Raw genomic sequence first — 22,640 nt, forward strand, 5'->3', positions numbered from 1 at the left:
AAACGACAGTAGTCGTAAACCTCAACGCTTTACGACACTTTACAAAAACATTGACGGCGTTGTTATGGCGGAGTACGGACTCAGTTTTGAGAGTACAAGTAGCATCGATGAAAGGAAAGAAAAGAAACGACAGGCACGACAAGAGGCGCTAGAGAAGGTACGAAATGTTAGCTTCCGAAACCGTATCTCTCTGTTTAAATCTCAATTTGTTTATTTGCCATCATTTTTGGTTTAAATCATACGCGTTTTATTCAAAGGAAAGCTAGCAAGCTAAGTAGGCTAACACCCACAGTCATGTTAACTCTTAGTGTGAGTGTTTTGTGACACAGCAGCTTCTTTTCAGGGAATTATCCGTACTTGTTATATAAACCGGCACCTTTGTGTCGTTTTTGGTCCCCATTTCTCTGTTGGAAAGCTAACAGGACTTGTGTATCTTCACAATAACCCGATGACATTTGTGTATCTGAACAGGCAGATCCTGTCAGGCTCGTAGAGAGAAGGCAAACACTGAATGAGGTAGATAGCAGACATGTGTTTAACAGATGATATATGCCACAGTGTCAGCTACTCGCGCTGCCCGTTTTAAAGATTAGGACGGCCTCGTTGTTATAATCACATATATACACAGTTTGTCGATTGGGCGTTATCTTTTTGCCGTGCAGCTTTGTTTACACTGTTAGCAGATGGAGGTACTCCCACAGAGTGCACCTGATGATGCCTCCAGTAGATGAGCCACACTATCTGCTTTGCTCACACGTAATTGAGGTGGCTAAAGCAAAGAGTGCCACCTGATTTATTATACTGAGTTTAAAGTGGAATAGAAATGATTAATCAATGTCACACATGTAAACATAAACTGAAAGGCCGTTTAATGTTTAAATATTTGACAACTTCAGCCCTCATCTCCTGTGTAATAAGCAAAACAAAGAGTTTGGGGACTGCCTTTTCGATATTGAGCTGTCAAATTCTAATAATTTTTAATGTCAGCTTTTCGGTTTCTGGCCACCGCATCAGGCTAGCTCTGCATCTTCCTGAACTGGTCTTGGAAACTTTGCTCAGATTTTGGTCCTTATTGACGTGATAGCAACACACATGAATTGAGATCTGGTGGCTGAGGAGGGCATCGGAGTACAGTGAACTCATTGACGTGTTAATATTTTTTATTTGTAACATGGTATTTCATCCAGCTGGAAGCAGCCTTCTTAAGATGGACACACTGTGGTCACAAAGGGATAAAAAACACATGCAGTGATATGCAGTTAAACTGTGGCATTTAAACATTGCTAATTTGTTATGAAGGAGCCCAAAGAGTGCCAAGAAAATATTCCCCACACAATTACACAACCACCAGCTGCCTGAACTGGTGATACAAGGCAGGATGGATCTATGCTCCCATGTTGTTTCCACCAAATTCTTACCATATTCTCTTCTGTTATGGCAAGAATCAAGACTCAGCAGATTAGGAGACGGTTTACAAACTTCTGATGTCCAATTTTGGTGAGCTTGTGAACTGCAGCCTCAGTTTCTTGTTTTTAGTTAGAGTGACACCCAGTGTGCTCTTCTGCCACTGTAGCCTCAAGGTTCAATGTGTTGTGGCTTCAGAAATGCTCTTTTGCATACCTTGGTTGTAACGTGTGGTTATTTGACTTACTCTTCCAATAATAATAATAATGGATTGCATTTACATAGCGCTTTTCAAGGCACCCAAAGCGCTTTACAATACCACCATTCATTCACTCTCACATTCTCACACTGGTGGAGGCAAGCTACGGTTGTAGCCACAGCTGCCCTGGGGCAGACTGACAGAAGCGAGGCTGCCATATCGCACCATCGGCCCCTCTGGCCAACACCAGTAGGCGTTAGGGTAAAGTGTCTTGCCCAAGGACACAACGACCAGGACAGAGAGCCCAGGGATCGAACCGGGGACCTTCCGGTTACAGATGCGCTTCCCAACCCCCTGGTGTACCTAATAAAGTGTCTAATAAATATATGTCACAATGCAAATGCTAGTAAAACTTTTGAAGTGTTTATTTCCATTTTGTCATCCAGGCCAAGCAGCAGTATGACAAGGAACAGAGGAGGAAGGAGCTGAAAAGGCAGAGAGGGGAGGACACTTGGATGCTCCCTGAGGTCAACGAGAGGCTGCAGCAGATAGAAGACGTAAGATGGAACATTTATACTCGTGCAGACAGTGCCTTTAGATAGTTGCATGAACCATCCTTACTGCATTTGCTCAAATATGACTGGCCTCGTAAAAATATGTATTTTTAAGACTTATATTACAGATTTAATACTTTTAATACATTTAATACTTAATTTAATACTTATATTACAACAAAATAAAACTTTTATTATTTCCTTGAAGTAATGGCTGCTGGTACACTGGGGAAATCTTTGCAGTATAATCATTTCTTAAGTTTTACAGTAGGTTTGTGTAATTGATTTGTGTGCACTTTTCTGTGTTGGAGCAGTTTACGTCATGAAATAATTAAATAGGTAAATATGTTTTTAAATACAATTAATCAGTACATTTGATTAATTATGCATTTGATAAATAATTAATTTTCTATTGAAGGTGTAATTAATGACACATTTTATACAATTATTTATCTATTTTCAATTTTGGTTAATTAATTAGACGATTTATTATTTCATAGTGTATTTATTTAGTTCTTTATTCATTTCATTTTGGAAATGGATGTCGATCACTGTTGGAGACACATTCCTGTGTTTGTTCTTTATTGGAGAACTTTAACCTGGGGAAAAGCACACGTGCATATCTTTTATGATTAAGAAATGATTCTGTGGACATTTTTGACAAATTATGGTTATCTAACAAACTTAAGGTGAAGTTAAGAGAAAATAATCATTCCCTCTGCATCTGCTGCAGGAGGGTTCTGTCAAGAGCAAAAAAAAGAAAGAGAAGAAATCAAAAAAGAAGAAAGAGAAGAAGAAGAAGGCCAAGAAAGAGAAGAAGGCGGCAGAAACAGGAGATGGCTCAAGTGACAGCTCACAGGTAGATTACAGAGTCATTTACTGCAGGATTCCTTTAAGCGTGGCCTCAAGTTAAATCCTGAAGATTTATCTCCGATTTAAAGCTGATATCTGATAAATGAGCAATCGTTGAGCTTTGTAGTTGAAGATTTCATATTGTGACATTTCTGAATGATCAAAGCATGTTTATTTTGTTATAAAGTGACATCCCTGTCAAGTGGCAATGCTATTGATTGAGAAGACTGCAGCTCTTGTCACTCTTTGATTGATTTTTTTTTTTTTATTGCTTCCCTTCTTTGTTATCATTTCCTCTCTTATTCTCTTTTCCTTTTATTTCCTCTGACTCTGTGTCAGGACTCTGAAGATGAGTGGGTTGAGCTTCAGCCTCAGACACAGACTAAAGCCTGGCAAGTTCCCAGTGAGTCCAAACCTTCAGAGAGCGACGTCAGCCCAACACAGAATGTCCAGGTCACTTCCTCAACAAGTCTTTCTTTACTAAATAATTATTAGACTCAGAAAGTAATTTTTCAAGGTATTTTTAATTGTAGAATCAGGTTTCCTGAATGATAATGACCTTTCCTTTTTCATTTTTCATTATAAGAGGCGATGCTGTCTATAGAGATATGAAAGCATTTACACGTGCACACAAGCTTTGTTTGCTTTTAAACTGTACTCATACTCATTAATTACTTCCGTAAAGTAGCAAATTTGAAAATGTTTTTGGAGTTTTTCACTTCTTTGTTTGCTGTATATGAGAGGAAACGTGTTATGTGTTAAGTTGTGTATTTTCCTCGTTTAACTCTCCACTGTCTTTCTCACGCCGCAGAGAGACGAATGGATGACTTTTGACTTCCTGGCAATGAAGACTACATCCACTGCTGATAGAAGGGCTGAGAAAGAACGTCAGAAAGAGGAAGAGAGAGCCAAGGCTCAGGCCATTGAACAGGTTTGTGTGTGTTGTTTTTTTTCCCCCACTTAGTTTCTGGCTGCAGAGTGACACTACCCAAATGCATCGCATCATAATAATCTTTTCAGCATACCATGCAGTTTCTGAATCATCAAATTAAAACGAACCTTCTAGTATTTGCTTGCTTTGTCATAACTACTGGGAGCTGGGTCGTGTGATGAGTGTAGCTTTCTTTATAACTGCAAAATATTCACTGCAGTTAATGCTCACAGGTTGAGCATTAACTGTTGGTGGTGCGTGGCATAGCTACAGTTTAATGTACATATCACATTAATTGTTTTAAGGGTGTAACAGAAAACCTACAGTGAATTATGAGAACTGCTCAGCACAGCACGTCCTTGGATTCCTAACAGGATGCCAGTCAAGTAAGAAGTAGCTTTGATGAACTGCTGTTAAGAAAATTAAAGAGATCGTTTATGTCCAAATTGTTTCTCTGCAGCTTGGGTCGAACCTCTCACCCAATCAGTGTGAGTGAGACGTTCGTTTGTCACCGCTTACTGTTTTTGTGCTCCTGTTGGATTATTTAAATGAATATAAGATATTCTTTTATGTGTGTTTATAATTCTTAGGCTGGTTTGCACAAATTAGAGCTAAACCCATACTGGAAAGATGGAGGAACTGGACTGCCCCCAGAGGAGATGACTGATTCTGCAGCAAGAAAAGGTAACATACTAGACTCTATTGAGTTTTCCAGTTTTATGATTGCGAAATGTAAACTATTCTTTGAGGATTTTTGTCTCATCTCCTCAGAATATAATTTGATTCTTAATTGTATTTGTTTGTTTCACTTTATCATCAGCGAACATGAATATCCATTAGTTATATTGGTTTAGATTGAAGTGAAGAGCAGCTTATACTCTGTACATAATTTAGAGTAACCTAACACTGAAAATAGTGTGCTACTCAGATGTTCCACCTGTTTGTCCCGTTTTCTGTCTTCTCTTGCTCATGTGACCTTGATTGTCATGTTTTCTCTTCCATCCTTCTCCCTTCTGCTGGGCTTCAGCTCAAGTAAATGAGACATTTGACAAATCCGTGGTTTACTATACTGCCCATTCGCTCGAATTGGTATTTGAAATGTTGGCTTTAAAATAAGTCCCTTAAATGTACATTGATTTTAAAACTGGGCCTACTTAGTAGTGTTGTCTTTGAGGTTATATCACACTTTTTTTTCCTGTGTTTTCTCAGCTTCTCTTTTTATGTACTTTAAGGACCTTTGTTCATGTTGGCTTGGAAGTTGAGTTCCATATTTAATTCTCATCCTTTGAAGCAACTATCTTGATTTAGGAAAGATCTTGTACATACTGTTTTCGAGTATTGTAAATAAACGTACTAAATGATTTGTAAAATACTATGCGGGGGCTTTAACATCTTCCCTTCCTGCATGCCTTTTAATTGATGGATATTTTATTTGGATACTCTTACAATCTGAGGCCTCAGAGGAACATTCCTACTATTACAAATAGTGACCCTCTCAACCCCACATTTATATTTCACCCTGAACCTGCCCACATTGAAAAAGACTGATTTCTTTGAGCCACAGTCCTACTCAAGGGAGTTTCTGTAAGTTTGCATTGTTTTTTGGGAGGGTTTTTTATGTGTTTGTTTTTGTTTTTTAATTAGCCAGAGACTTTGCTGGTGTTCTGAATGTGCAGAAGAAGGTAGAATAAGATAAAAAGAAAATAATAAAAAGCATGTTTGTAGACAGAAAACAAAATTGGCCGTGTGACAGGAGAGGAAGAGAAAAGCAAGGCTTCTGAGTCGGGGATTTGGGAAAAGAAAGTGAGAGAGCTGCGTTAAGCTGACAAGCAAATTCAGATATGTACGCACGTGTCTGTGATCTCTATACCATAAGTGAAGCTCCCCTTGAGAGCTCGCATAGCCTCTTGTAAACTTGAATTGAAAGCAAAGCAAAATAGGATGAAACAAAAACAAATACATGGAGTATTCATGTTTAATTCAAATTTAGTGTGGTTGAGGAATGTTGTTCACCTCATTTCTCCACACTTTTTTAAAAGAGAGAGACAGAAAAAAGACTGTAGTCTTATATTTGTACAGCGTGCTTTAAGGACGACAGAGTTTTAGCTTTTTGCTCTCCTCTCTTCAGCTTTGAAGCAGATATTTAAGCAGTGGCGTGCTCCCAAACACAAAGAAATAAAATGCTCATTGCTGACCTTGACCAGAGAGACATTTGGCTTTGGTCGGTGCATTCGTCATGTCGTATTGCTCTGGGAAGTTGGAAGGAACATTAACTTCCCATAGATTTGAGAAATGTGTTTATCTAGTTTTTTCCCACCTCCCTAATCCTGACCTTGGGTTCGTCTCTATTACTCTTCTTCTTTTTGCCTCAGCCTGGCTTTCTTATTTTGTTCACTCGCTTTTTGTGGATTTTTTTTCTTTGTACCTGGGATTAGGTGTTTGTTTTTGGTTTTGTTTTCTTTTGTTTCTATGATGGTGTGTGCAAAAAGTCCACTAGTGAAAGGCCACCTGGATCTACTGTAGAGTTTAATGTAGATAATGCTAGTTAATGTCTGGTACAGGGTTGTCAAACATAAGGCCTTCGGGCTAGAATCAGCCCAGCAAATACTCCAAATCGGCCCATCTTAAGAAAATGTGAAGGTGTGCATACATTTGTAACTTTTAAATGAAATTTATATTTTACAGTTTTTCCTGTTTCCTTTTTTGTAGTTTTGCATCTGTACCCCACCACAGTGATGTTAAAATTCACAATCAAGATATGATTGAACTGCTTAAAATGAATTGGACAGACTAGCTTACTTTTAAATATCAGGATTATTTTTGAAGGAAAATCCTTTGCACCCAGTGACCATGTGAAGTCTAGACCCCGTAGGCTTCACCAAACGTGTGTTTCCACCCTTGAGATGCTCCGCCTGTCCTTTACTGCAGTCACCTTCAGCTGCTGCTTGTTTGTGTCGTTTTTGTAGCATTTTGCATCAGCTCCAAATCTTTCATCTGTGTAATTTGCCATGAAACAAAGAGGGTAGAAGCCTCGCCATGAAACTGCTGTCAGTTATTTGTCCTAATGATTCTGAGCCTTTGAAAATGTGGGGACTGTGTATAAAAATGACTGCAGTTCCAAAACCGATTTGTAAAAATTTTGTAAAACCCTTTGAATTAAAGCAGAGAGCCTGCACTTAAATCACAGCCTTGGTTGTTTGATTTAATTTTGCCTCTGGCATACAGAGGCAAAATGTAAAAAAAATATGTTTATTAAAATAAATGTGTTATTCAAAAACCTAACTGTATGTGTTTTCCCTGTGTATGCCTGCAGGCCCAGTAGTGAATGATGGTGGTCTGAGCTGGCTGAGGAAAAGCTACCAGAGGATGAAGGAGCAGGCAGAGAGGGAACAGCGCAGCCTCAGTGATGTGGTGGCTGAGAGATACGGAGTGAGAATTAACTTTTGCTGCTCTGACACATTCGCACACATACATTTGCACGTAACGGATGATGACGCTGCATAACAATTGAGATTTGGACATAAAAACATCGACTGACGTTCACGTTTATCTTAGTAAGAAAGGCTTAACTGTCAAAGCAAATGCACTTAGAAGACGAGGATTTATGCACACATATTCCCTCACTACTGTGGGAGGAAAGAGACACCTTGGACACCTTGTTCTATTATTAATCTGTGTCTTTGCTGTTTGACATCACACACACACACACACACACACACACACACACACACACACACACACACACAGTGCCTGGTGTCCTTTGTTGTGTCACTTTCAGCAGTTTCAGCGTTTGTGCATCTATTTATCAGCGCAGAAAAAATTCACTGTCAGAACATTGTGTGAATAGAGCGTGTGTGTTTTTCTGTGTGCATGACTTCTGTTTCCTTTGTCAAAACTTTGTCAGCAGCGCAGCTCTTGTTTCTTATAGTAACGCAGCTGACTTTCAGCTTAGTCAGGCAGCCAGAAAGCTGCTGCTTTTTTTGCCTGATTCATGTTGAACTGCAGTAAAAATACCTTCAGAGTCACCTGCATCTGAGGCCAACAAAATTTTTACACATCAGAGTAGCCTGCTGGAAATTATACACCAGATACATTATGCATTCACTCTATTGTTTCCTGCCACTTTTTGTTTTATGTGCCTTAGGTCCAGAGTAAAGTTCAGGTATGTGATCTGAAGATCTGAACTGAGAACATTTGCCTTGTGGTGTTTTGTATTTCTGTCTTTTTATAGTCAATGGAAGAATTTCAGCAGAGACTTGATGAGGCTGAAGAAGCTATGTACGACCAGAAGAGAAGAGAAGGAGATGGCACAAGCAGAGGCGGGTGGAGGAAAGGAGAAGAGGAGTACAGGGAGAGGTGGAAGAGAAAGGATGAGGACGGGGAAGACAGAGATCGGTGGAGAAAAAATGAAAAGGACAAAGACTCGTCATCGGAAAGCCGAGAAAGATACCACGGTGGAAGGGGAGGGTATAGAGGAAGAGAGGAGGAGCGAGGTCGAGATGGAGACAGGTATAGAGAAAATGAAAAGGATAGAGAAAGGAACAGGAATAGAGACAGAGAAGGAGAGAGGGACAGGGATAGAGGACGAGGCAGAGATGCAAGCAGAGAGAAAGATGGGGATAGGTGTAGGGATGGAGAAAGAGAAAAAGGTAGGACTGATGCAGCAGCATCATCTTCTGGGCAAAGCTGGAATCAACGCTCCCTCACGCTTGGATCATTGCAAGGCCGCTTCCTCAAACCCTCAGAAGATGATGACAGTGGTGAAAGTGAGTTTGCGTCAAGACCTTTTCTTATATGTACAAAGAAGCATCAATATATTAATCCCATTTAGGGAACATTTGCTACATAATGCTACAGTCATTATAGGAAAAACAGCAATTGGAGATCATGACATGGCCATAAGAATTGTGACCATGCACTATTAATTTGTGATCTTATTCACTTTGCTTTGAAGACGGTGAACATGTCTGCGACCACTCGCAGTCAGCTGATGTTTACAAAGCAACTTGAGTGCATCGAGATGGCGTTAAAACTGTGATAAGACAGTCTGCTGTCAGTTTACAAGGTAGACGGTGGAAAAAAATGCTAATCTGTTGGCATCTACAAACAGAAATTCACATGCAGAGTCCAGCCAGAACCTCATAGATTTGAATTAGAAATTCAGAAATTCCTCCACAAATTCTGATGTAGTTGCTGTAGAATCACATTTAACCACAAAATGGCATATATGGTGTATAAATATGGAATATAAATCCCATATAAATATGGGATTATAACCAGAGTCATACAGTTGGCACCCATTTGAGTCAAGTCACCTCTTCAAATCAAATCAAATCACTTTTATTGTCACATCACATGTGCAGGTACATTGGTACAGCTCTTGCAAAGAGACGTATTGCAGATCTGCAGACCTTTGCTGAGAGTGATTGCAGTCAGTCTGAGTCGGACCGCGATTTTTTTCGGAGGCAGGTTTCCTCCCACCAGGCAACCTATACAATCAAAAGTGATCGCCAGAGGCTGAGGGTGCTGCCTCTGAGTGACTACTTGGCCATTATAACTGCTTGCGATCGGTCACTTGACGATGCAATCACTGGGTAATCAATTTTTGTTTTTCGGTTGTTTTTTTTTCCTTTTATTTTCTCCTTAGTCAAAAGGAGGTGGCCGTCTTATTTTTAATCCTGTGTGAGAAAACACCAAAACACCTTAACGTTGCTTCTTTCAATGTGGATAAGCAGCAGCTCCACTCTAAACCCCCTCCTGAACGAGTGAACTCCTCCTCCTATGCTAAAGTCCATCCACCCTTCGACGAAAGCTCATTTTCCACACTTGTGTCTGTGATCTCATTCTTTTGCCTTTAAAAATTAACAATAATAATGTCAATAAAAATGTCAGCCCAAGGTTAACAAATTTATGAAGTTTCTCAGCAACGATGCTTCATCTGGCGGCACATGGCTACATAACATTTAGGACACTACTATTTACCATCATTGGGCATCAGTTACAATGATTGCAATTAGTCTGCGACTGGTACGTTTGGTACCGACTAGTGACAGAAGAGACGATTAGTCATCTTGTCAACTATTTGTGCACGTCCCTAATCTTTAGTTCGTTCCTCTCCAGCTCCTCAGCGTCTTCCTCCTCCTGCACGACCATCCAAAGGGTTCCTGAAACCCAGCTCTGATGATGAAGACTCCAGCAGAGCTCCAGCCTGGAAGAAGAGCAGCAGTCCTGCCTGTGAATCTGACACCTCTGATAAACCACAACAGGAACACAAGAGAGATGCTGAGAAGACTGTAACTGTTCCTCAACCTGCTGCACCACCAAGGTTTAAAGTTTTTTAAAAATTATTTTAATGCATAAAAACCAAAACTTTCTATGATGTTAAACTGCATAAAGCTGCAATAGGTGCAATTTATAAACATTCTCATATTTTTCTCTCCTACATGCTAGCTTACCTAATAATATCTTAACCACTGTTGCATATGAACAGACAGACTAAGCTCTAAGCTTAGCCAGTTGTCTTTTATCTATGCTGTTTTTTGTTTGTTTGTTTTTTTGCTGTATCTAAAACTGTAAATGGCCCCTGCAGCGGAGTTTCTGCCACAATGCTGTTTGCTCCATGTTTCTGGTGTCGGACATCAGTCACTTTGTGAAAGCATTTGTTATGAGCTCCTTCACACAGCGTTTCCCAGTAGTCAGACTGATGCAGTTTAGCTAATTCCACCATGCCCCCTGCAAGTCTTCTTTTTAAAAAAAAAAAAAAAAAAGAATTTCCGTCTCTCTTATTCGCCTCTGTATTATACATACATACATACTAATCTCAGACAAAACCTTTTTAGAACAGGGTTTTCAGCATAACCTTGCGTTTCTAACACTGAAATGTTTAATTAGTGTGAATGCTTGAAAAGCATTCACAGTATTGTTGTTGTAATCTTTATTATTGTGTGGATGCTTTAAGCATCCACACTATTGAGTTCCTGTTTCTCTTTATTCTTTATACTTTATTGTGTGGATGCTTTAAGCATCCACACTATTGAGTTCCTGTTTCTCTTTATTCTTTATTTTTATTATTATTATTCTTCAAGTTGCTTCCGTACACTTTTCGCCGTAGAACTACTTCCACAATTTTCAGCCGATTTTCACCGTTCAAATTTTAAACTATTCTGCTATTTTTGCTCTTTCCGGCTATGACTTTTGCTATTTTTTGCTATTATACTTTTTAAAATATTAAGCTTTTTTCCTTTAATTTGTCCCATTGAAATGAATGGGAAACTTCAGCAATTCTGCTAAAATTTGCTTGTTTTTGAAACTTAACTACTTCCTCATACTTTCACCTAGAACAACCATTCAAATTTTAAAATGTTCACAAATTATTGGGCTATTCAGGTATGATTCAGCTTTTTCAAATCTTTTACTGTTTTACTTTTATGCCTCTTAAAGTTTTGAGTTGCAAAATTGTGATTTTTCACAAAATACATGTGTTGTTATGGTTGCTATGCTCTTGGCTTCCAGTGTGCCACTGAAGGTTTTGCAATTTTCACTTCATGTCCGAACAACTTCCTGCTACTTGCTCAATTTTCACTCAACTTCCACAAATTATACATCAAAACGTAGGTATTTTTGCTGGCTTTCAGAAAATGTCACCATCATTGTTGTGGGATTTATATAATTTTGGCAAATCTCCTCAGACTAACACAAGGTCAGAAAACTCTCCATATAAAGTCAATGGAGAGTTTGTTCAAAATCACCGCTGCATTTCTGTAATGAGAGGCATATTCGAATCGTCATATCTCCTTAACGAAGCAAAGTTAAGACATGAGGCTTGTCCCGGTATATCTTCAGACACTCGTGACGCTCACAATTCAAGAATTATTTTCTCACCTATTACCGTTCTGAAATGAGTTGGACTTGTTTGAGGGTAGGAAATTTGTCCTTCGCTCAGATTTCTTCAGATTTCAAACTGTGGAAATGAACCACTTTTTTCTCTCGTCATAACTTTTTGTTGGATTTCCACAGAGACCTGAAAATTTCCATGATTGTTCACCAAAGCCTGCTGTCTCTTACGGTGAAAGAATGATATCGATACTCCAAATAGATTTAGAGTTAGAAAGCGTTGTTTGAGGGCAAGTCAAGGCAGTTTTTGCTTCGCTCTACTCAGTTATGGTGCATTAGAAGTCAAATATCTTTAATAATTCATATTTTAATGATAAATTGTAAACACTGGAAGATTCCCCCATCTCTTCTGAACAAAACGGTGTAAGAATGACCGCTCTAGCCCCTACGGTTAGGAAATTATTTTCATTTGTTTGAGGGGAGTCCTCACTATGAGAAATAGGCTGCAATAATCCTGTGCCTCTCTGTGCTGTGTGTGTAAAAAGAGGCACATGTTTTGGCGGGAAAAAGTACACAGGCTCTCTGATTGGTGGATTCAAATTCAGCAGCTCCCAGGCTGACCTAGAAACTTACTTCTCTCTCCCTGTGCATTTTTTTGCTGATTTTTTCATTTAACAAGTATATTTGAGGGACCCTCAGCATGTTCAGCATTTTTTCAGCTGTCCATTTTGCTTTTCCAATTTTTCTGTTTAACTTATTACTATTGTGCTAAATAATACTATTTCTGCTATTTTATAAGATTTGTGCCTAATATAGTATTTCTGCTAAATTACAATATTTCTGCTTTTTATACTATTTGTGCTAAAACATAGTATTTATACTAAATGTAGTATTTATGCTTAATCATACTATTTCTGCTTTTTATGGGATTTGTGCCTAATATAGTATTTCTGCTTTTTATAGGATTTTTGCTCAAACATAGTATTTCTACTAAATGTAGTGTTTATGCTTAATCATCCTATTTCTGCTTTTTATAGGATTTGTGCTTAATATAGTATTTCTGCTAAATTATAGTATTTCTGCTTTTTATAGTATTTGTGCTAAAACATAGTATTTCTACTAAATGTAGTATTTATGCTTAATCATAGTATTTCTATATATTTCTGCCAGGTCCCCAGGCAGCCAATCCTCTGTGAGGACTGAGAAATTCAAATTTTCAAATCAGGGCCTGCACGGCTTCCCAGCCAATCATATATGTGTCCTGAGGCATTCAAATTTGCATATTGGGGCCTTCATGGCTTCTAAGCCAGCCAATCATATCTGAGGGCTGAGGAATTCAAATCCACAAATCAGGGCCTGCACAGCTTCCCAGCCAGCCAATCATGTATGTGGGCTCCAGGTATTCAAATTTGCATATTGGGGAATTCGTGGCTTCTAAGTCAACAAGTCATCCATGTCATATATCTCTAAAAATTCATATTTTAATGATAAATTGTCAACACTTGAAGATTCCCCCATCTCTTCTGAACAAAACGGTGTAAGAATGACCGCTCTAGCCCCTATGGTTAGGAAATTATGGTCATTTGTTTGAGGGGAATCCTCACTATGTGAAATAAACTGAAAGAAGCAGGTCTATGTCTCTGTGCTGCGTGTGTAAAAAGATGCACCTGTTTTGGCGGGAAAACGTAAACAGCCTCTCTGATTGGTGGATTCAAATTCAGCAGCTCCCAGGCTGACCTAGAAACTTAGTCCTCTCTCCCTGTGTGTGTGTGTGTGTGTGTGTGTGTGTGTGTGTGTGTGTGTGTGTGTGTGTGTGTGTGTGTGTGTGTGTGTGTGTGTGTGTGTGTGTGTGTGTGTTTAGTGGGAGAGAGAGGACCCTGCCCTTATTTGGCAGCATGTCATTGTAGGATTTAAATTGAACATAGTTAGACTGGTTGACTGGATTAGAGCCTGTGTTTGTGTGTCCCTCTGTGCATTTGTGTTTCAATAAGTTATTACTATTCTGCTAAATCATAGTATTTCTGGTACTTTTCAGTACTTGTGCTAAATACAGTATTTCTGCTAAATCATACTATTTCTGCTTTTCATAGGATTTATGCCTAATATAGTATTTCTGCTAAATTATAGTATTTCTGCTTTTTATAGGATTTGTGCCTAACATAGTATTTCTGCTAAATTATAGTATTTCTGCTTTTTATAGGATTTGTGCCTAACATAGTATTTCTGCTAAATTATAGTATTTCTGCTTTTTATACTATTTGTTCTAAATTATAGTATTTCTGCTTTTTATAGGATTTGTGCTTAATATAGTATTTCTGCTAAATTATAGTTTTTCTTTTTTTTATAGTATTTGTGCTAAAACATAGTATTTCTACTAAATGTAGTATTTATGCTTAATAATAGTATTTCTATATATTTCTGCCAGGTCCCCAGGCAGCCAATCCTCTGTGAGGACTGAGACATTCAAATTTTCAAATCAGGGCCTGCACAGTTTCCCAGCCAATCAAATAAGTGTCCTGAGGCATTCAAATTTGCATATTGGGGCCTTCGTGGCTTCTAAGCCAGCCAATCATATCTGAGGGCTGAGGAATTCAAATCCACAAATCAGGGCCTGCACAGCTTCCCAGCCAGCCAATCATGTATGTGGGCTCCAGGTATTCAAATTTGCATATTGGGGAATTCGTGGCTTCTAAGTCAACAAGTCATCCGTGTCATATATCTCTAAAAATTCATATTTTAATGATAAATTGTCAACACTTGAAGATTCCCCCATCTCTTCTGAACAAAACGGTGTAAGAATGACCGTTCTAGCTCCTACGGTTAGGAAATTATGGTCATTTGTTTGAGGGGAGTCGTCATTATGAGAAATAGACTGCAATGATCCTGTGTCTCTCTGTGCTGCGTGTGTAAAAAGGATGCACCTGTTTTGGAGGGAAAGAGTGCACAGGCTCTCTGATTGGTGGATTCAAATTCAGCAGCTCCCAGGCTGACCTAGAAACTCACTTTTCTCTCCCTGTGTGTGTGTGTGTGTGTGTGTGTGTGTGTGTGTGTGTGTGTGTGTGTGTGTGTGTGTGTGTGTGTGTGTGACAGAGAGAGAGAGAGAGAGAGAGAGAGAGAGAAAGGCTTTTAATGGGATGATCTCATTCTAAGATTTAAATTCAATATATTTAGACTGGTTGACTGAATTGGATCTTGTGTGTGGGTCTCTCTGTGCATGTGTGTTTCCTCATGTGTACATATTTGTGATTGTGTGGCTGTAATAAATTTTTTTGCAGATTTTTGTCATTTAACAAGTATATTTGAGGGACCCTCAGCATGTTCAGCATTTTTTCAGCTGTCCATTTTGCTTTTCCAATTTTTCTGTTTAACTTATTACTATTGTGCTAAATCATACTGTTTCTGCTATTTTATAAGATTTGTGCTTAATATACTATTTCTGCTTTTATAGGATTTGTGCTTAATATACTATTTCTGCTAAATGTAGTATTTATGCTTAATCATACTATTTCTGCTTTTCATAGTATTTGTGCTTAATATAGTATTTCTGCTAAATTTAGTATTTCTGATTAATTATAGTTTTTCTACTAAATCATAGTACAGTATTTCTGCTTTTTATGGGATTTGTGCTAAAATAAAGTATTTCTACTAAATATAGTATTTGTGCTTAATTATACCATTTCTGCTTTTTATAGGATTTGTGCTTAATATAGTATTTCTGCTAAATTATAGTATTTCTGCCAAATTATAATATTTGTGCTAAAACATAGTCTCAATTTAAAATTACAATATTCATAGTTCATCACAGTGTCTCTGGTAAATCACAATATTTCTGCTCTGTTGTACTATTTTTCTAAATCATAGTGTTTCTGTAATGTTTAAGTATTTTTGGCTAAATATATTCTTTCTGTTATCTTATACTATTTCTCCTAAATTCTTGTATTTTTGAGAAGTTATCATGTTTCTGGTAAGTTACAATATTTCTGCTAAATTCTGCTATGCTATTGTATTTCTGCCAAGTATTATGTTTCCTCTAAGATATTGCAGTTCTACTAAGTTATTCCATTTTAGCAAACTTATTTTGCTTCTGCAAAGTTTTTACAATTTCTGCAACTTTTCAGCTTTTTCAGCTACTTTTTGCATACAGCTTCAGCTTTAAGCATCCACACTGCATTTTCGCAGGAAATGCAAATTTTTCTAGTTCTTTATTATTATTCTTCAAGTTGCTTCCGTACACTTTTCGCCGTAGAACTACTTCCACAATTTTCAGCCGATTTTCACCGTTCAAATTTTAAACTATTCTGCTATTTTTGCTCTTTCCGGCTATGACTTTTGCTATTTTTTGCTATTATACTTTTTAAAATATTAAGCTTTTTTCCTTTAATTTGTCCCATTGAAATGAATGGGAAACTTCAGCAATTCTGCTAAAATTTGCTTGTTTTTGAAACTTAACTACTTCCTCATACTTTCACCTAGAACAACCATTCAAATTTTAAAATGTTCACAAATTATTGGGCTATTCAGGTATGATTCAGCTTTTTCAAATCTTTTACTGTTTTACTTTTATGCCTCTTAAAGTTTTGAGTTGCAAAATTGTGATTTTTCACAAAATACATGTGTTGTTATGGTTGCTATGCTCTTGGCTTCCAGTGTGCCACTGAAGGTTTTGCAATTTTCACTTCATGTCCGAACAACTTCCTGCTACTTGCTCAATTTTCACTCAACTTCCACAAATTATACATCAAAACGTAGGTATTTTTGCTGGCTTTCAGAAAATGTCACCATCATTGTTGTGGGATTTATAGAATTTTGGCAAATCTCCTCAGACTAACACAAGGTCAGAAAACTCTCCATATAAAGTCAATGGAGAGTTTGTTCAAAATCACCGCTGCATTTCTGTAATGAGAGGCATATTCGAATCGTCATATCTCCTTAACGAAGCAAAGTTAAGACATGAGGCTTGTCCCGGTATATCTTCAGACACTCGTGACGCTCACAATTCAAGAATTATTTTCTCACCTATTACCGTTCTGAAATGAGTTGGACTTGTTTGAGGGTAGGAAATTTGTCCTTCGCTCAGATTTCTTCAGATTTCAAACTGTGGAAATGAACCACTTTTTTCTCTCGTCATAACTTTTTGTTGGATTTCCACAGAGACCTGAAAATTTCCATGATTGTTCACCAAACCCTGCTGTCTCTTACGGTGAAAGAATGATATCGATACTCCAAATAGATTTAGAGTTAGAAAGCGTTGTTTGAGGGCAAGTCAAGGCAGTTTTTGCTTCGCTCTACTCAGTTATGGTGCATTAGAAGTCAAATATCTTTAATAATTCATATTTTAATGATAAATTGTAAACACTGGAAGATTCCCCCATCTCTTCTGAACAAAACGGTGTAAGAATGACCGCTCTAGCCCCTACGGTTAGGAAATTATTTTCATTTGTTTGAGGGGAGTCGTCACTATGAGAAATAGGCTGCAATAATCCTGTGCCTCTCTGTGCTGCGTGTGTAAAAAGAGGCACATGTTTTGGCGGGAAAAAGTACACAGGCTCTCTGATTGGTGGATTCAAATTCAGCAGCTCCCAGGCTGACCTAGAAACTTACTTCTCTCTCCCTGTGCATTTTTTTGCTGATTTTTTCATTTAACAAGTATATTTGAGGGACCCTCAGCATGTTCAGCATTTTTTCAGCTGTCCATTTTGCTTTTCCAATTTTTCTGTTTAACTTATTACTATTGTGCTAAATAATACTATTTCTGCTATTTTATAAGATTTGTGCCTAATATAGTATTTCTGCTAAATTACAATATTTCTGCTTTTTATACTATTTGTGCTAAAACATAGTATTTCTACTAAATGTAGTATTTATGCTTAATCATACTATTTCTGCTTTTTATGGGATTTGTGCCTAATATAGTATTTCTGCTTTTTATAGGATTTTTGCTCAAACATAGTATTTCTACTAAATGTAGTGTTTATGCTTAATCATCCTATTTCTGCTTTTTATAGGATTTGTGCTTAATATAGTATTTCTGCTAAATTATAGTATTTCTGCTTTTTATAGTATTTGTGCTAAAACATAGTATTTCTACTAAATGTAGTATTTATGCTTAATCATAGTATTTCTATATATTTCTGCCAGGTCCCCAGGCAGCCAATCCTCTGTGAGGACTGAGAAATTCAAATTTTCAAATCAGGGCCTGCACGGCTTCCCAGCCAATCATATATGTGTCCTGAGGCATTCAAATTTGCATATTGGGGCCTTCATGGCTTCTAAGCCAGCCAATCATATCTGAGGGCTGAGGAATTCAAATCCACAAATCAGGGCCTGCACAGCTTCCCAGCCAGCCAATCATGTATGTGGGCTCCAGGTATTCAAATTTGCATATTGGGGAATTCGTGGCTTCTAAGTCAACAAGTCATCCATGTCATATATCTCTAAAAATTCATATTTTAATGATAAATTGTCAACACTTGAAGATTCCCCCATCTCTTCTGAACAAAACGGTGTAAGAATGACCGCTCTAGCCCCTACGGTTAGGAAATTATGGTCATTTGTTTGAGGGGAATCCTCACTATGTGAAATAAACTGAAAGAAGCAGGTCTATGTCTCTGTGCTGCGTGTGTAAAAAGATGCACCTGTTTTTGGCGGGAAAACGTAAACAGCCTCTCTGATTGGTGGATTCAAATTCAGCAGCTCCCAGGCTGACCTAGAAACTTAGTCCTCTCTCCCTGTGTGTGTGTGTGTGTGTGTGTGTGTGTGTGTGTGTGTGTGTGTGTGTGTGTGTGTGTGTGTGTGTGTGTGTGTGTGTGTGTGTGTGTTTAGTGGGAGAGAGAGGACCCTGCCCTTATTTGACAGCATATCATTGTAGGATTTAAATTGAACATAGTTAGACTGGTTGACTGGATTAGAGCCTGTGTTTGTGTGTCCCTCTGTGCATTTGTGTTTCAATAAGTTATTACTATTCTGCTAAATCATAGTATTTCTGGTACTTTTCGGTACTTGTGCTAAATACAGTATTTCTGCTAAATTATAGTATTTCTGCTTTTTATAGGATTTGTGCCTAACATAGTATTTCTGCTAAATTATACTATTTCTGCTTTTTATAGGATTTGTGCTTAACATAGTATTTCTGCTAAATTATAGTATTTCTGCTTTTTATACTATTTGTTCTAAATTATAGTATTTCTGCTTTTTATAGGATTTGTGCTTAATATAGTATTTCTGCTAAATTATAGTTTTTCTTCTTTTTATAATATTTGTGCTAAAACATAGTATTTCTACTAAATGTAGTATTTATGCTTAATAATAGTATTTCTATATATTTCTGCCAGGTCCCCAGGCAGCCAATCCTCTGTGAGGACTGAGACATTCAAATTTTCAAATCAGGGCCTGCACAGTTTCCCAGCCAATCAAATAAGTGTCCTGAGGCATTCAAATTTGCATATTGGGGCCTTCGTGGCTTCTAAGCCAGCCAATCATATCTGAGGGCTGAGGAATTCAAACCCACAAATCAGGGCCTGCACGGCTTCCCAGCCAGCCAATCACATATGTGGTCTCAGGCATTCAAATTTGCATATTGGGGAATTCGTGGCTTCTAAGTCAACAAGTCATCCATGTCGTATATCTCTAAAAATTCACATTTTAATGATAAATTGTTAACACTGGAAGATTCCCCCATCTCTTCTGAACAAAACGGTGTAAGAATGACCGCTCTAGCCCCTACGGTTTGGAAATTATGGTCATTTGTTTGAGGGGAGTCCTCACTATGAGAAATAGGCTGCAATAATCCTGTGCCTCTCTCTGCTGCGTGTGTAAAAAGATGCACCTTTTTTGGCGGGAAAATGTAAACAGCCACTCTGATTGGTGGATTTAAATTCGGCAGCTCTCAGGCTGACCTAGAAACTTACTTCTCTCTCCCTGTGCATTTTTATGCTGATTTTTTCATTTAACAAGTATATTTGAGGGACCCTCAGCATGTTCAGCATTTTTTCAGCTGTCCATTTTGCTTTTCCAATTTTTCTGTTTAACTTATTACTATTGTGCTAAATCATACTGTTTCTGCTATTTCATAAGATTTGTGCTTAATATAGTATTTCTGCTTTTAATAGAATTTGTGCTTAATATAGTATTTCTGCTTTTTATATGATTTGTGCTTAATATGGTATTTCTGCTAAATTATAGTATTTCTGCTTTTTATAGTATTTGTGCTAAAACATAGTATTTCTACTAAATGTAGTATTTATGCTTAATCATACTATTTCTATATATTTCTGCCAGGTCCCCAGGCAGCCAATCCTCTGTGAGGACTGAGACATTCAAATTTTCAAATCAGGGCCTGCACGGTTTCCCAGCCAATCATATAAGTGTCCTGAGGCATTCAAATTTGCATATTGGGGCCTTCATGGCTTCTAAGCCAGCCAATCATATCTGAGGGCTGAGGAATTCAAATCCACAAATCAGGGCCTGCACAGCTTCCCAGCCAGCCAATCATATATGTGGCCTCAGGCATTCAAATTTGCATATTGGGGAATTCGTGGCTTCTAAGTCAACAAGTCATCCATGTCATATATCTCTAAAAATTCATATTTGAATGATAAATTGTCAACACTTGAAGATTCCCCCATCTCTTCTGAACAAAACGGTGTAAGAATGACCCTTCTAGCCCCTACGGTTAGGAAATTATGGTCATTTGTTTGAGGGGAGTCGTCACTATGAGAAATAGACTGCAATAATCCTGTGCCTCTCTGTGCTGCGTGTGTAAACAGAAGCACCCGTTTTGGTGGGGAAAAGTGCACAGCCTCTCTGATTGGTGGATTCAAATTCAGCAGCTCCCAGGCTGACCTAGAAACTTACTTCTCTCTCCCTGTGTGTGTGTGTGTGTGTGTGTGTGTGTGTGTGTGTGTGTGTGTGTGTGTCTGTGTGTGACAGGGAGAGAGAGAGAGAGAGAGAGAGAGAGAGAGAGAGAGAGAGAGAGAGAGAGAAAGCCTTTTAATGGGATGATCTCATTGTAAGATTCAAATTCAATATATTTAGACTGTGACTCCCTCTGTGTCTGTGTGTGTGTGTGTGTGTGTGTGTGTGTGTGTGTGTGTGTGTGTGTGTGTGTGTGTGTGTGTGTGTGTGTGTGTGTGTGTGTGTGTGTGTTTAGTGGGAGAGAGAGGACCCTGCCTATATTTGGCAGCATGTCATTGTAGGATTTAAATTGAATATAGTTAGACTGGTTGACTGGATTAGAGCCTGTGTTTGTGTGTCCCTCTGTGCATTTGTGTTTCAATAAGTTATTACTATTCTGCTAAATCATAGTATTTCTGGTACTTTTCGGTACTTGTGCTAAATACAGTATTTCTGCTAAATCATACTATTTCTGCTTTTCATAGGATTTATGCCTAATATAGTATTTCTGCTAAATTATAGTATTTCTGCTTTTTATAGAATTTGTGCCTAACATAGTATTTCTGCTAAATTATAGTATTTCTGCTTTTTATACTATTTGTTCTAAATTATAGTATTTCTGCTTTTTATAGGATTTGTGCTTAATATAGTATTTCTGCTAAATTATAGTATTTCTGCCAAATTATAATATTTGTGCTAAAACATAGTCTTAATTTAAAATTACAATATTCATAGTTCATCACAGTGTCTCTGGTAAATCACAATATTTCTGCTATGTTGTACTATTTCTCTAAATCACAGTGTTTCTGTAATGTTTAAGTATTTTTGGCTAAATATATTCTTTCTGTTATCTTATACTATTTCTCCTAAATTCTTGTATTTTTGAGAAGTTATCATGTTTCTGGTAAGTTACAATATTTCTGCTAAGCTATTGTATTTCTGCCAAGTATTATATTTCCTCTAAGATATTGCAGTTCTGCTAAGTTATTCCATTTTAGCAAAGTTCTTTTGCTTCTGCAAAGTTTTTACAATTTCTGCAACTTTTCAGCTTTTTCAGCTACTTTTTGCATACAGCTTCAGCTTTAAGCATCCACACTGCATTTTCGCAGGAAATGCAAATTTTTCTAGTTCTAGTTGCTTCCGTACACTTTTCGCCGTTAAACTACTTCCACAATTTTCAGCCGATTTTCACCGTTCAAATTTTAAACTATTCTGCTATTTTTGCTAATTCCTGCTATGACTTTTGGTATTTTTAACTATTATACTTTTTAAAATATTCCACTTTTTTCCTTTAATTTGTCCCATTGAAATGAATGGGAAACTTCAGCAATTCTGCTAAAATTTGCTTGTTTTTGAAACTTAACTACTTCCTCATACTTTCACCTAGAACAACCATTTAAACTTTAAAATGTTCACAAATTATTGGGCTATTCAGGTATGATTCAGCTTTTTCAAATCTTTTACTGTTTTACTTTTATGCCTCTTAAAGTTTTGAGTTGCAAAATTGTGATTTTTCACAAAATACATGTGTTGTTATGGTTGCTATGCTGGTGCCTTCCAGTGTGTCACTGAAGCTTTTGCAATTTTCACTTCATGTCCAAACAACTGTTTGCTACTTGCTCAATTTTCACTCAACTTTCACAAATTATACATCAAAACGTAGGTATTTTTGCTGGCTTTCAGAAAATGTCACTATCATTGTTGTGGGATTTATAGAATTTTGGCAAATTTCCTCAGACCAACACAAGGTCTCAAAACTCTCCATATAAAGTCAATGGAGAGCTCGTTCAAAATCATCGCTGCATTTCTGTAATGAGAGGCATATTCGAATCGTCATATCTCCTTAACGAAGCGACTTTAAGACATGAGGCTTGTCCCCGAATATCTTCAGACACTCCTGACGCTCACAATTCAAGAATTTCTTTCTCACCTATTACCGTTCTGAAATGAGTTGGACTTGTTTGAGGGTAGGAAA

General features: G+C 37.7%; 1 protein-coding gene across 1 annotated transcript in view; it reads left to right on the plus strand.

The window, feature by feature from the left end:
- The window catches only part of cwf19l2 (CWF19 like cell cycle control factor 2), a 51,164-nt gene continuing 28,524 nt past the window's right edge, over positions 1–22,640 (plus strand). Inside the window, exons 1-9 of the mRNA XM_026192193.2 lie at positions 1–157; positions 2,050–2,160; positions 2,891–3,016; positions 3,349–3,462; positions 3,821–3,940; positions 4,531–4,624; positions 7,254–7,369; positions 8,172–8,706; positions 10,061–10,265. Coding sequence (XP_026047978.2) covers positions 65–157; positions 2,050–2,160; positions 2,891–3,016; positions 3,349–3,462; positions 3,821–3,940; positions 4,531–4,624; positions 7,254–7,369; positions 8,172–8,706; positions 10,061–10,265 — 1,514 coding nt within the window. The 5' untranslated portion in view covers positions 1–64. The remainder of the gene's footprint in view (positions 158–2,049; positions 2,161–2,890; positions 3,017–3,348; positions 3,463–3,820; positions 3,941–4,530; positions 4,625–7,253; positions 7,370–8,171; positions 8,707–10,060; positions 10,266–22,640) is intronic.

The sequence above is a fragment of the Astatotilapia calliptera genome, chromosome 14, assembly GCF_964374335.1.
Source record: "Astatotilapia calliptera chromosome 14, fAstCal68.1, whole genome shotgun sequence".
Taxonomy (NCBI): Eukaryota; Metazoa; Chordata; class Actinopteri; order Cichliformes; family Cichlidae; genus Astatotilapia; species Astatotilapia calliptera.